Source organism: Cucumis melo, chromosome 11, assembly GCF_025177605.1.
Source record: "Cucumis melo cultivar AY chromosome 11, USDA_Cmelo_AY_1.0, whole genome shotgun sequence".
Classification (NCBI taxonomy): Eukaryota; Viridiplantae; Streptophyta; class Magnoliopsida; order Cucurbitales; family Cucurbitaceae; genus Cucumis; species Cucumis melo.
In genome coordinates, this window is record NC_066867.1 from 25,567,193 (window position 1) to 25,582,920 (window position 15,728).

General features: G+C 33.7%; 1 protein-coding gene across 1 annotated transcript; it reads left to right on the forward strand.

The window, feature by feature from the left end:
- Positions 1-1,105: 1,105 nt before the first annotated feature.
- On the forward strand, positions 1,106-5,152 carry LOC103496260 (calcium uniporter protein 6, mitochondrial-like). The gene is made up of 2 exons (XM_008458042.3): positions 1,106-1,996; positions 4,462-5,152. The coding sequence occupies exons 1-2, from the start codon at positions 1,457-1,459 to the stop codon at positions 4,945-4,947; spliced, it is 1,026 nt and encodes a 341-aa protein (XP_008456264.1). The 5' UTR covers positions 1,106-1,456; the 3' UTR covers positions 4,948-5,152.
- Positions 5,153-15,728: the final 10,576 nt, after the last annotated feature.

The following is a 15,728-nucleotide window of genomic DNA, read 5'->3' on the forward strand; positions in this document are numbered from 1 at the left end:
CTTTTCTTCCTTGCCTCTAAATGAGAGAAGACAAAGGGCAAACCCTAATGTCAGCCAACAACCTGCCCCTCTTAAGCTGAAACAGGGATGAATTGAAAGAGTGCATGAAATGCTCTTGATCTTTATGTGTCGATCCTACGTTGTTTTTTAGGCGTTGTATGCTCGACAAAGCAAATAAATATTATGTAGCTTCACTAATCTCTTAATCTAGTGACACTTTAAATTTTTTTTAGTACAATGAGAGTTGGGAGATCTAAATCACAAATCTCTTAATAGTTGATACAAACTCTATGCTAGTTAAACTATGTTCACTTTGACAAGACACAATGTCTCGATTAACTTCGACAAATGTCAAACCTAAGTCATTCACTCATGAGAGAAAATATATAGACTAATTAAAATATAAAAGTATTTAACACCGTCACAGATTGCATTGACATATATTTCTACTTTAAGTTTAAAATTTTCATATTTTATATCTATTTAACTATAAAATGTTAAAGCATTAAAAAAAAAAAAAAAAACGAACACACAAATGAAGAGTAAAATATAACAACAAGATGTGAAGTGTGGCCAAACATAACATAGCTCAATTGACATTTAAGTGTGCTAATGCTGAACAGCAAATTAGTTAAAAGAAAAATCAAAATGAAGGTTAAACTTAACAACAATTTGCATCATTTCGTTCAAAAAGTTTCAATTTGGATCCTCATTTTTGCAAAAACTAAAACTAAATACATACAGAGAGAGTGTGAGTTGAGTAAGTTGAATTGTAAAATGTGAGGTTAGAAGGTAATGTAGGATGGAAGTGCAAAGCTATGTAGTAAATTATTGAAGTTAGTGGATGAAAATTATTTTAATTTTAAACAACACCAACTAGGTAGGTGGGTCAAACACCAACAACAACAACAACAATTACCTATAATTTTATTATTTTAAAGAAGTACATTAGTGAAAGTGCGAAATGAAAATAAATAAATAAATAAATAAATAAATAAATAAATAAAATAAAATAAAATAAAATAAAATAAAATAAAATAAAATAAAAATCCAATTTTGGGAAAGCTACAAAGCGTTTAACGCGGTCGAAAGAGAAATAACAAAACAACACACGGAAGAGCTGCGTAGGGTTGTGGACCAAGCCTCCCTTCCACGCCATTGCCTCCTTGCTTTGCTTTTCCCGTTTCCATCGGAACGGGGCCCTTCCAAAATCCCATTCTTTAAACCGCCAAAACACAAACACAAACACAAACACCACACAACAACAACACAACCAAATCCCATTTATATAAACATTCCCCCCACTCTCTTTTCACATTCCCTTCCTCTATTTCTTCTTCCATCTTTTCACCATGATTCTTCTAACAACCTCTCCATTCCACTTTTGAACATTATCGCCAGAGCTTGAGCTTTCTGTTTTTGTTCACTTATTTTTCAGCTCTTGACAAACGGGATCATGTGGAGGAAATGCTGTTCTTCTGCCACTAGTTTATTCACTCGCAGATTGTTGGTTAATGGGGTTTCTGGGTCTTCTTCTCCGGTTTATTATGGTACTCTAGGGCTTTCTGCTGGAGTTTCCTTCAATCCATCGCCGCCTCTACGGTCCTCCAGTTGGTTTTGTACCGGAGTTGCTTTGTTTTCGTCGTCTGTGGATTCAGGGAATTTTACTGGAGTTCGTCGCGATGTGGATAAAAGTGAGAGTGGTGGTGGCCCTGGTATCGGGTCTGTGAAGGAAGAATCTGGTAATGGAATTGGGGAAGAGGAGATTTCGTTTGGGGAAGCGAAAAGGTTGATGAGATTGGTTAATGTTGAGGCGTTGAAGATGAAATTGGGGACCGATGGGAAGGAGGCGATTGGATATTTGGAGCTTCTAGAAGCTTGTAAAAGCATGGGTGTTGCTAGGTCTGAGGATGAAGCTGCTACTTTTGCTCGAGTTCTTGATGAAGCTGGTGTGGTTCTTCTCTTTCGCGATAAGGTCTATCTTCATCCTGACAAGGTTGGTATTTGGTGGGGACATTCAGTTAATTTTTTGCCTTTGCATCTCTTCATATATCATAATCATTATTCAATTTCTCTTAGTTTATTTAGTGTCAGAAATACGGATGGTAGGTTGAAGTTTTTTGTCGAAAGGATAGAGTTCTATGTAATGAAGTTCTTTAGATGTATATGTTTTTCCAAATTTAAGAGCATTTTGAAAGTTGGGGACGTTTTAAATCTTGAATTTAAGACAAATCAAAGAGGGGCCGCCATGGCTGTGAGAAAGAAAGACATTGGTACGGGATGGTTCAATCAATGGTAGCCACGAGATAGGATTTAATTTCTACGAATTTGGGTTGTCTCGTGAGATCTAGGGTACGTCAAGCTGGGTCCGTTTACTGACTGATATATGTAAATATAAAAGAGAGAAAAAGACAAATCAAAGGGGAAAGTTTGGAAATTCTTGTTGTTTTTGACTTTTGTGTTGTTTTTATGTTCTCTAAAAAGGTTTAGAGAATGAACATGACATTCGCATAAGGTTTTGGGGTTAACTAGGTCGGCTGGAACCGGCATTTAGAAGTCTTTCAATGGATTTTCCTTCCTTAATGGAAAAACTGGCTTTTCAATGTTTTTATTATGATGAATGAAAGTACAAAATAAAAAAGCAGGGTGGACCAAAAGAAGGAACACTTAAAAAACACAGCTTCGAGATGATGGTCAGCTATTGGGTTATCAAATGCCACTTTTCAGAATTAGCCACAAAAAAGATGGCCAAGTTCTACGAAAACATTGAAAAGTTAGAGAAGAACGTCAATACTGATTAAGATTACTGTGTTGGGAAAGGTAGTCTTTGGAGTTTTAAGACTTGAGGACTTGTAATTTATACTTTCCCAAGAAATCTTCCTCTTAAGCGCGATGTTTATTGGCTCTGAGATGAATTTTGGAGATGTAGTTTATGTTTTATTTGTTTCCTTTTTCTTAAACAATATTTTTGTGGGTCACTACTTTGTTCCTAAACTTAAACTGGTAAAAGTCAATAGTTTGGATAGGCACTTGATTTATTTAGTTTTGAAGGACCCAAACTTTCCATTGATTTAGTTAAAAGTTTCATATAACCGACATAAAGCCCCTAAATTTGTGTTAAGTATAGAAGGAATGAGGTTTTCAAAAAAGGTTGGAAAAAGAACACCAAGTGGAACACAGCAAATCTATGAAAGTCAAAAGTTCCATCCCATATTTTCCAAGCTGGGACGTCCACCTCATTTATCCAATCACTTTTTTTCTGCTCTACCTGTCCACACAAAACTTGAGAAGTATTGTCTTTTGCTTCCCTGTCAAACACTCGACATATATGACACTGTCTGTAACATCAAGGATGTCCAAAATTCCTTTTTAAAGATCGGTGAAAATGTACATTTTGAACATCTTTCATTGCTCCTGTACTCGGTATAACAGATTTAGTTGAACAAGAATCGATAGGAACTGCCTCTCTTGTTTAATTTGTTTTAAATTTTATAATATGAGCATTCATGTGTAGTGGGTTTTGAACTCCGAGAGACTTGATTAGCAGTTTCAAAATGTTTTTCTCTCTTTGTTGAGATCCTAGATCACTCCTTGTTTTTAGCCAATGTCAGAACTGCAAGTGTGACTAATGCCTTGATTTTCGTATGAGCCTTTCTCTGGGATTAGCGTGCCTTCTTGAAAGAATTTAGCTTTACCAAATCATATCCATCTCCATCTGATTCGAATTACAAGATCTGTCACTAAACACACTCTGATCAACAAGTTTGGAGTGCTGAGGATATCTTCTTTCATTTCACTTTCATCGTATTCGCTCGAGGACTTCTTAGTATGCTTGTATCCTTGGCTCAAGAACTTGATCGTAGCTTTCTTTTTTTGTGTTTGTTATTATGATCCGCAAACTGATAACTGAAAGTATCATTGTTGGCTATATTTTGGTTAAAGTTAGAGGACCAGCTGTTCAAGAGGAAAGTATGGCTCAATCTGCACTTTGTGGGCCAATGGCCAAATGAAGATGAGAGGAGAGAACAAGGGGAAAAGGAAAGATACTACATTTTATTCTTAAGATTTAGAGTGTATGGTCCATTAAGTGTATTTGTGATTTGATTGTGCTGATAACTGGGATTATGATACTGTAATTGGCGATTCTCTTCATGTATATATCCCAAGGTGATATAATGAGCATCTCTGAGTAGTCAATATATTCACATTCTTATTGTATGCTGGAAGCTTCAATCGTGTGGCACAATAGGCCATATCCTTGATGCTGTTTACTAGTATGTTCTTTTCGCACAACTGCGGAAGTGAGAACCTGATTCTTTTTCCCACATTACACATTCTCACTAACAGAATCTGTTAATACATGTAAAACATTAGCCAATCATTTTGGATATAAATTCACAAGTTTGTTTTCGGCACCAGTAGCTTTTTGACTCATATAAACTTAATCTCAATGTTTTATAGGTGGTGGATCTTGTCAGACGAGCCATTCCCATTGCTTTGATGCCGGAAGACGATCCAACGAGGAGCGAGCTAAAGCAGCTGCAAGAAAAGAAGGAAGAAATCGACGTATTAGCACATAAGCAGGTGCGCCGAATACTATGGACTGGGCTAGGCTTAGCTGTTTTACAAGTTGGACTCTTCTTCAGGCTAACATTCTGGGAATTTTCATGGGATGTAATGGAACCAATAGCATTTTTCACCACAACAACCGGATTAGTTATAGGCTATGCCTATTTCCTGTTCACTTCAAGAGATCCCACTTACCAAGATCTATTGAAGAGGCTTTTCCTCTCAAGGCAAAGGAAGCTATTCAAGAAACATTCTTTTGATGTTTGCAGATTCAAGGAGTTGCAGAAAAAATGTAAGTCGCCTCTCGATGCTACGGCAAATATTAAAAATCGGGTGGGCGTAGATCTCGAGCTTGAGGATTGTTTGAGTAGAGATTAACTACTACTACTATCATATACCCTTTCCTTTATTAGAACAGGCAAGGGGTTAACTATTATTAACATCCCTAATCTTTTAATTTCTTTCTTTATATGGGGGCTGTCATCCAATTTTGGAGTTTAGAGGTATAAACTAGTAAAGAATATGGCCATTGTTCAAACAAATATGAAATGGATTACACTGAAATAACCATTGCATTCCCAAATCTTCATTGTCTTTGCTTCCTGGCTGCATTATTCTTTTACTCATCAACTGAATTAGGATATTTGAACTTACGCTAAATTATAAAAAATGCTTTCAAATTTTGTGGCTAGCATTAAAAATATCTTCAAACTTTCGAAAAGGGTTTAAAAATTCTCTTACCATTTGTTTTGGATAGAAATTGTTTGTTTCAAAAATACTTTTGAACTATTGAAAAGTTTCGTAAATAGCCTTATACCTACAAATTTTCGAAATGCTCTCAATAATCCAAGTTTGACTCAAGTTTTTTAGCACTCATAATAAAAACCAAAATTTAAAGTTAATATGATAGTTTTAAATTTCCACTAATATGTTGATCTTTTCACATTTTCATTGGTTCAAAATCGGTAGAAGAGGTGAATTGATATTTTAATTATATCTTATAAAAATCCATAAATCACAAAAAATAAATATCAAATGACATTGATACAAGTCAAATACAAAAATATACATTATTTGTATTGTAAATATAATGATATATTATAAATGTAGATATTCATAGCCTACATAAATTACAATTTTCATATAACTCTTATTCAATTCCATATTGTAATATTCATCTCATTGAATTTCATAATGTAACCTATACCATAATATATCCTATAAACTTAGACCATAATATGTCCTACACACTACAATTGAGTTCAATTGTTTCTCTTCTCCTTCTTTTCTTTATTCTTCTTTTGTGTTCTTATCTAGTTTTTGGTTCTTTATTTCATAACGATTTGAAAATTATAAAATATTTATTCAATAATTAAAATTTTTGAATTTTTTTATAATTTTTCCAAAAATATGCAAAATTAAAACTTTAATATTATCAACATTGATATTTTAAGCCTTGGTTAGACCAAAAATTCCACAAAAGTTCAAAAAGTTCCAAAGTAAAAATTTCATCTTAAAACATACTAAAACAATAATTAGTAACAAAAAAAATCTCATATTGATAGATCTAACAGGCTGTCAGTGTGTACATAGTAAAAAATATTTTGTATTGGATTTTTTTAAAAAATATAACAAATCGGTAAAATATTTATATTGTATAAAACAATTCTGAAAATGGAGATACAAAAAATGTTTCAATCAACATGCGATTAATCAATTACAAGCGCACACGAGTAATATTTTTATAAAAGATTGTGTACTACAGTCTAAACGAATGATCTACTATCGTTTAGGTCATGATAAACGATCGTGTAGTTCTTTTTAACGATTGAAAAAAAAATTCAAATTTAAACGATCGTGTTGACTATACTAAACAATCGGTGTTGACCATGGCAAATAGGTCAACACCGTTTGTGCTGATCATGAAAAACGATCATGTTGATTATGGTAAGAGATTGTGTCGTCTAATATAAATAATAATTAAAAACTTCAAATCAAATGATCGTGTTGACCGTGGTAAACGATTGTTTAAATCATTCAACACCTTGTGTAATTCGTTTTAAAGGATGGAAAAAAGCTTCAAATTTAAGCGATTGTGTTGACCATAGTAAACAATCGTGTTGACAATGGTAAACGATCGTTTAGATCATGTTCAAATTATATTCAAAAGATCTTGATATTCTCAAATACGAGGAAAATGAAGTAGTTTTGTACAATATTGCCGAAAATGGTGAAGATGAAATAAGAAATTTAAACAGAAAAATAAATCGATTAGAAATAGAAGAAAGAAAATTTAGAAGTGGAGATGAAGAAATCTGAAAGAGAAGTAATTGCAAAGAAGGAAGAAGAAGAAGAAAGAGAGGTGACGCAAGGGCAAACATGAAGTTGTGAATATATTTTGTCGGCTTCATAGGCTTTTCTTACATTGTTATACGGACCATAAATATTTACCACTTTTTCTATATTTATGTAAATTTATTTTTAGTTTATGTCAAACACCATCATTTAAATGTAAAATGATTTTGATAAGAGAAAAAATGATTTCCAAACTAAAATTAATTTTGATTTTAGGTATGTTTGGTAGTGATACTTGAAGTAGTGATTTTAGGTGAAGAGATTTTGTAAAAGTGATTTTTTAACCATCAAATTTTGGTTTGGTTTCAAAATTTTTGAAGTTATTTTTAAATACTTAAAATGATTTTGAATTAATACATATTTGGTTCAAAAGTGATATTAAAATTACCAAATTATATTTTATATTTAAAAATTATTCAACCAATTAATTAGAATAATATATTTTTTATTAATTTTTTTTACATTTGTTTTTAAAAAATGTTTTTGTTAAAAAGTTGGTCACCAACCGTTGTCGTTGAAAACGGTGGTCGGTGGTGGTAAACTGAAAAATGGTGATTAGAGGTTGCCAGTAATGGTCGCTTAAGTTGGTCTACGATGGTCACCGAAACACGGTCGTCGACAGTTCAAAGAAAATGGTTGTCGAGAATATGGTCACTCGAAGTTCGATTAAATATCTAATTTTATTAATTTATTTTGAATAAATAACTAATTTGTTGGAAGTTGTTCGAATTGTTTGACATTTGCTAAAAAGCGATAGTCGAAAATTGATCGACAATGATTTTGGAAAACGTCGATTTGAGGTTGGCAGCAATGGTTGCGTGAAGTTGTTCGAAAACAGTCATAAAAGATAGTTGTTGAAAATTGATCGGTGATGATTTTGAAAACAAGTCATTAGAGATTGGTCGGTACTAGTTGTGAAAAAATGGTCGTCAGCAACCATTGAGAAATAATTGAGATGTGACCAGAGGTTTACTGGCGACCATCGTAAAAAAAACTATCATAGGAAATTTGTCAACGATAACCATTAAAAAATGGTTGTCGGAAGTTTGCCTGTGATGGGGTAATCATTGAAAGTTTGCAAACGATGGTTAAAAAAAAGAGTAATCGAAAGTTGGCCAATAACAATTTTTGAATTTTTTTATTAAATAAATAATAGCTTTAGAATTTCCAAAGAAGAATAACTTGATTAGTGGTACTTCAAAAATAAATTTAAAGTGATTTTTTATTTTTCAAAAATCAAATTTATTTTATTCTCAGATGTTTGATTATTTTAGATAAAAGTGATTTAAATGATTTTAGCCATATCAAAATTACTCCCAAACACACATTTAGTTTTGTTTGGTTTGTTTTAGTGTCGATTGAATAAGAATTTTTGGACAAATCACATTTTGTCACGTCATTTACCAAATTAATGACAAAAAAAATAAAAAATAATTGAATTTGGGACTAATTAGAAGTTGATATATGTCCCAAATTAAAATTAAAAACGTAAATTGACTGGTTTTGATGACTCTACATATCTTTATTATGACTGTTGGATCTGTTGGAATTTGTGTCATAAAACTCATACTTTGTTATTTGATTCAATAAATTTTATTATTGAATGCTATAATCTTAAAACCAATAAATTTAGGCCCCGAGGCTATTCTACTGAGTTTGTCAAATACACTTAAACTTTATGTAGAGGCATAAACATGATTAAGTTCAAGTTAATAGCGCAAATAGTCTATAGTGTATGAATAATGTTGGGCGCTTTATTCTGGATAAACACTATGGACGCGGTCCGCTCTGTAGTTAGTACAAACGATGTAATCCTGAATCGTCCATGTAGAGACATGGGAGTGGAGGCATCCTATGTAAATGGTTTGCACAAGACTGGAACCACGAAATAGTCATTTTTTGTTATAACACCGTAAACTATAAACTGACTATTTCATTTATGATGACCTAAGTAACTTGATCTTAATCTTGAGCTAACTATGAACTTCTGTTCATTCGGTAGTGTCCTTAGATCTGCATAGGTGAGGACAGCTCATCGTCGCTGACCCAATAAGCCTCCCATTTCAGGGATAAGACCGAGTAGATAGCTAGGGACATAGAGTGCGAGACGAAATTCGCTCCTACCCGTTTCTGGGATAGTAGATAGGTTGTTCCCTTAAGTACTAAATCTAAGTCTTGAATAAGGGGCCCCACTTTCTCATTGGCCCGAGAAGGATTTAGGTTTATAGGTTGGACCTTAAACCAATTGTTCAATAGCGGATCAGTGGGTCTTAAGGAACAAGATGTAATCTCGAGGGTAAAATGGTATTTTGACCCAGCCAAGATTAAGAACAACCTGTGAAGGTTCAACTTACTCATCATGGTTATATCAGGTGGACAAAAATATATCTATTGTGAGGGGAGTGCAACTAAGAGTCTTTAGTGGAATGTCTCTTTAGTTAACGAATGTTGATTAAGCTTGGTCTAAAAGAGTTTAGCCAGTTAATCTCGAATCGTTGGAGCCCATGATCTATAGGTCTATTAGGTTCCCCTACTAGCTCATATGGATTCAACTAAGAACAATATGTTGAAGTAACTCGAATTGTTCGAATTATGAAAAGAGAGAGAAACTGACAAATATATATGATATAAGTCGGTAGATATAAACTTTAACCTTTGGGTTTAAATATGATTTAAATAAATATGAATATAGATTCATATTTAAGCTTGGAAAGTTTTGAAACAGTAAAAGTTTTAAAAGTCAACTTGTTGACTTTTATCTTTGAGAAACAAAACTTTGACCGGATTTATATTCAAATATGATTTGAATTTTAAGAAAACGAATGCGGATTTATACTCGGGAGGTTAGAATTAGTCAAGACGGGAAAAATAGTAACTACTCAGGAAGTTTGTCTGAAGCTTGAAAGGAAATGCTTTTGAGTGGTATATCGATTTGGAGCTCGAAGTCATTGATAGTGGGAATAATTAGAAAAATAGTTCTTAAACTGCTTCTACAACACTAGACATACCGTAAGTATGATGGAGCTTACAAACACAAAAAAAAAAAAAAAGAGAGAGCCAGTCACTGAACTACATCAACCGATGAAGGGCTTTGAGTATTGACTGCAAAGATCAACTCACCGAACTGTCGGTCGTAGAAATGTGCACTCAAGGCATGCACTAGGAATTTCTCTACATTTTGTAAGGAATAAAGCCCCGCACATGATATGGAGCATCGTGAACAAAGGAACTAAGGATTTTCTTGTTCTTAAAGTAAAGAAAGATAAGAAAGAGATGAAGAGTGCTGAAAAGATAGTGAAGAGCACCGTGAAGAAATCTATGGTCATAAACATGACCTCGGTGATGTTCTCTAAAAGGAAGGAACTAAGAGCTGAAAAGAAAGACGACGAAGAGAGAGAAGCCGTCTAACTTTAAAGGAAAGACAAGAAAAAGTTTACCCATTTCCTGATTCAAATATCGCAGACATGCTAAAGTAACTACTGGAGAAGCAGCTAATCCAACTGCCAGAGTGTAAGCGACTTGAGCAAGCAAGAAAGATAGATGATTCTAACTACTAAAAGTATCATCGAGTCATCGATCACCCAATAGAGATTTTTTTTGTGTTAAAGGAGCTAATTCTCAGGTTGACTCATAAAAAAAAGATCGAACTAGACTTGCAGGAAATAACTTAAAAAAATCATGCTGTAGAGAAGATAATGTCAGATCTTCGTTAACATCGATTTTTTAGCAAAGGAAAAGCTTGGTCCAATTTGGGACCTTTGAGTCTATAGCTGTCCAATTCTGCTAGGAAGTTGCACTAAAGGATTCTCAAGGAAAAGAAAGATTGGTCGAAGAAGACGATGAAGGGTGGATAGTTGTGACAACGCCGAAAGAAAGATAGTCAACTTTGACCCAAAAAGAGTTCCATTCCTACCAAAATTATAAAAGAGGGAATAAGGACCATAAGAAAAAGAAGAAGAAGAAGACTAGGAAGCCTAAGCCCGTGTAGGAGGAAGACAAGGATTGTTCTCGACCTCAGCACTTAGTAACCTTGGTAGACTTCTTTTCAACAAACTTCCTTCGTGATCATCATGATGAAATCCCAGAAGTTGTTGCGTATCATGCTATCAACGCAACGAAGGAAGAAAACATTCCTCCAAGATCAGTAGAGGAGGATAGAGTGTGAAAAGACATATCAAGGTTCAATGTGGATGATCTGTTATCACTTCCTCAAGATACCAAACCATCCTTATTGATGCGTTGTTAAATTCAGGAGCATTAACTTCGAGTGCTTTGGCATCTGCGACACATGTGAGTGCTCCTTATTGTATGTCTATAGCTTCTCAGATAAGGATTTGTTATTGGGATCCAAACTTTTATAATAGACCTTTGAATGTTTCTAAATATGTGTGAGAACACAGAGTCGACCTCATTCTCATGTCGAAGTTGACTATGAGGCAATTAAGCATCTTGATGGACGAATAACTCTCAAATAGTAAGCTGGTACTCCAAGGTTTCAACCACAGTAGCCAAAGAGCAATAGGCATGATACGCTTAGAACTCACAATAGGGGACCTAAAGGCCAGAGCATCGTTTCATGTCATAGACTCTAGGACCACTTACAAGTTGTTACTAGGTCGTCCTTGGATTCATGGAAATTGTGTAGTAACTTTGACACTTCATCGATGCTTTAAATTTTATCAAGATGGCATAAAGAAGGTTGAAGCTGACTCTAACTCGTTCTCAAAGGCCGAGTCTCACTTCGCAGATGCAAAGTTTTATTTGAAGAATGATAATATCTCATAAGCTATGCCTACAGAAATTTCCCTTATAAAAAGAGAAGATAAATCACAACTAAAGTCACTTGCAAGCATAAGAAAGGAACCACATGAAAGTACATGAACCTTTAACTCTGGAAAGGGTGAGATATCTGTTGGCATCACAAAGAGTATGATCTTGCATTGAGGGGTAAAAAGACTTCAAACCCACCAATCTTGTGCTATGTCCCTCTATCAAGGCGAGGTTGGTGACATTAAAGTCTTAAAAGAAAGCTTCACTACACCGCTGACTAAGATAACAAACCGAGAGATAAAGTTAGACCTGACAGAAGCAAACTTTTCCCAAAGGCAGACGAAAGACGAATTCGATCATGAGGCTTATAAATTGATGATGGAAGCATGTTATAACTTCGAAGCTTATGTAGAGGGACATATAATTTAACTTCTATTAAGCTTATGTAGAGGGACATATAAATTAGTATTAAGCAATATCCTGCCTAAATTATAAATTCATTGCATTCACAATATCCTGCCTAAGATAAAACCATAACTTATTTTCTAGCCACCGTCATTTGTTATTTAACAAATATTTAGAAACAAATACAACAAAGTTGGTGATTTAAACTTTCACTCTCTCAACAATATTCCATGAAAAATGTATTATTTTTCTTTTTTTCTTTTCTTTTTTTGATGTAATTTTTAAATTCACATTTACATTACTTATGCATATATTTATTTTAATTAATTTCAGAATTAAAGGCTAGAAGATAATTTTTTTTTCGTTCATCGTTAGAATATACGTACCATATCAATTCGCCAGTAAGTTCAAATTCTTCTTACTATTTTTAGTTTTAATACTTTTTCAATCTATGTGATAAATCATAATACTTATATTGCTTAATACTAATTTAGGCAGGATATTGTGAATGCAATGAATTTAGTCAACATTTATAAAGGTAGACTGCAAGCAATGAGAGAATCCGGATGAGATTCATTATTGGAAAGAGTTTCTTATTTCTGTAATAGTCATGATATTGAAGTTCTTAAAATGGATGTTATGTCTTTAATTTGAGGATGAAAAAGTCGAAAATCTCAACCAATTACAAATTTGCATCATTATCGGGTTGAAGTCTTCTATACTGTCATCGATATGCAACTTCAAGAATTGAATAATCGTTTTACTTAATCAAGTACTGAATTGCTTCTCTGTATGACTTGTTTGAATCAGACTTATTCATTTGCTGCTTTTGATAGGAAAAAACTTAGTCGACTTGCTCAGTTTTATCCAAGAGACTTTTCAGCTATTGAACTCTCTATGCTTGAGGATCAACTTCAAAATTACATTTTTGACATGCGTTCAAAGTTTATTGAACTAAAAAGCATTGGTGATCTTGCAGTGAAAATGGTCATTACGAAAAGAGATAAGGTCTATCCATTAGTTTATCGGTTGCTCACATTGACGTTGATTTTACCAGTTGCAACAACTAGCTACTGTAAAGAGAACATTTTCTACTATGAATATTGTGAAGACTCAAATGCACAATCGAATGAGAGATCAATGGATGAATGATTGTATTATAGCTTATATTGAGAAAGATTTATTGGATAAGTTAGATAATAAATTTATCATGGATCGATTTCAAAACATGAAAACTCGTAGAGGACAATTGTAATACGCATTAAATTAATTAATTTTTGAAGCTATGATTTTTTTTTTACATTTTTTAGTTTGTTTATTATATAGTGCCCCCTTATACAAAATTTCTAGATACGCCACTGTTTACAGTGATCATTGGTGGTTCATACCCAGCCACAAGGGCTCTCCACGCTCTCCCATCTAAAGTTTTAATAAACGAAATAATATGAGGTTTCCAATATGAATAATTTTTGCCATCGAGGACAAGAGGGGTGAACTTAAGGTCCTTCCCGGATTATCTCCATGGATTTGCAACCCGCTCTGATACCAATTGAAAAACAGTGTGAGATAATCAAATTAACCTCTAGTTCAATCTAAAGTATTTAACAATAGTAATAGCTAGAGGGACAACAGAAGTAAATAACACAAGGAACTTTGGTAACCAAATTCGGTCAACATTGCCTACAATTGGGGAGCTGCACACAACCCTGATGAGTAATATTATTATGATTCATTATTAATCAATATACATCGATACAGTATATAATCTCTGTTCAACTATATGACTATTTAACATGCTTATTAGCTTCAGACTCCAGACTCCCTTTGAATGCATGAGTGAATCTACTCGACGATGTCTTCATGCTTTCCGGAACTTTACAATGAATACTTTGATCACTACTTCATCGTTCATCTTACTCATCATCAAAATTATCTTAGATCAACATGTTGATACCACAGATAAAAGATCGCACTACCTTCTTTATGCTTGTAGCTTCTGCGATCAATCTCTCAACCGATCTTAAGTAGAAAAATCCTTCTTATCCTTCTCATCCTTCTGCACACCCACGTCTGACGTACCCGCAATATATATACCAACAATAAGAAAAATTTTACAAAGATATTTATGCAAGATTCCTAAAATAAATATCTTAACACTTAAAAAGATAATCTCATAAAATCTTTTTGACAAAATCCCAATATATTTAAATGTTTGTTGATATCATATATTTATAAATAATAAAAATACTCTTACCTATCCACTAAAATGTAGTTGACAATAATTTATTATTAATTTATTTATAAATATAATTTATTGTTGAAGTGTTCTTTGTCTAAAAGAATATCTTTAAAATTAAAAGAAAAAACTTATTTAAAAGAGAAGATAATCAATGAATATTTGGTTCTCCTATATTTAGGGAATCTCTCTAATTATCTCCAAGAATATAATAAGCTCCTATTGCTTAGGGATCTTATTAAAGATACAAGTCTTATACATATCTGGATCAATATGTATATATATATGTTTTGAAGATGGGTAAAAGGTGCGCAAAAATAGTGAGAAAAGTTCTTGTTGCTGATACTTCCTTCCGACTTACCATTAAAGTGCCCGCAACGAAAGGTAGCTTGAATTATGTCTTCTGAAACAATATGACTACCTAAAGAAGAGTTCTGCGTTGAGTAATATGTAGAATGAATCTATGGCTGGTTTGATTAATAATAGTGTTATGCATACGTTCAGGGGAAGCCTGACTTTCAGATGTTGTTGACGGGAGTCTTCTTTATTCCAGGGGGAGCCTGGAGTCTGACGTTAATACTCATGTCATATAGTTATAGTATTGAGTAGTATACATAAGCTATATTGATGTCTAATGTTTATGGTGACTATTAATAAAATGACTCATCTGAGCTGTGTGCAGCTCCCCAGACGTAGACAATATTGGCCGAACTGGGTTATCAAAGTCTCATGTGTTATTCTCTTCTACTGTCTCACTAGTGATTACTTGCATTATTAACTGCAGTTATAACTGAAGGGTCCTTGATTATACTTTAATGTTTTTTATTTGGTATCAGAGCGGGTTGAGGGATCATGGAGATAGTCAGGACCATCTGCATCACGTCCTTCTGTTCTAGATGACAAAAATTACTCATACTGGAAACCTCAGATGATTTTCTTCATTAAGACATTAGATGAAAAAGCTTGGAGGGCTCTTGTGGCGGTTAATGATCCTTCCATGATCACCGTGAATGGTATTTTGGTTCCAAAGCCTGAAGTTGATTGGACCGATGCTGAAGAGCAAGCATCTGTTGGGAACACCAGAGCACTTAACGCTATATTCAATGGTGTTGACCTGAACGTTTTCAAGTTAATAAATTCGTGCAGTACAACCAAAGAAGCTTGGAAAACCTTGGAGGTAGCGTATGAAGACATTTCCAAAGTAAAAATTTCTAAATTACTATTGATAACATCTAAGCTTGAGGCATTGAGAATGACCGAGGATCAATCATTGTTTGATTACAATAAGAGAGTGCTTGAAATCACAAATGAATCCTTGCTGCTCGGAGAGAAGATACCTGACTCTAAAATAGTGCGAAAAGTACTTTGATCCTTGCCCAGAAAATTTGATACG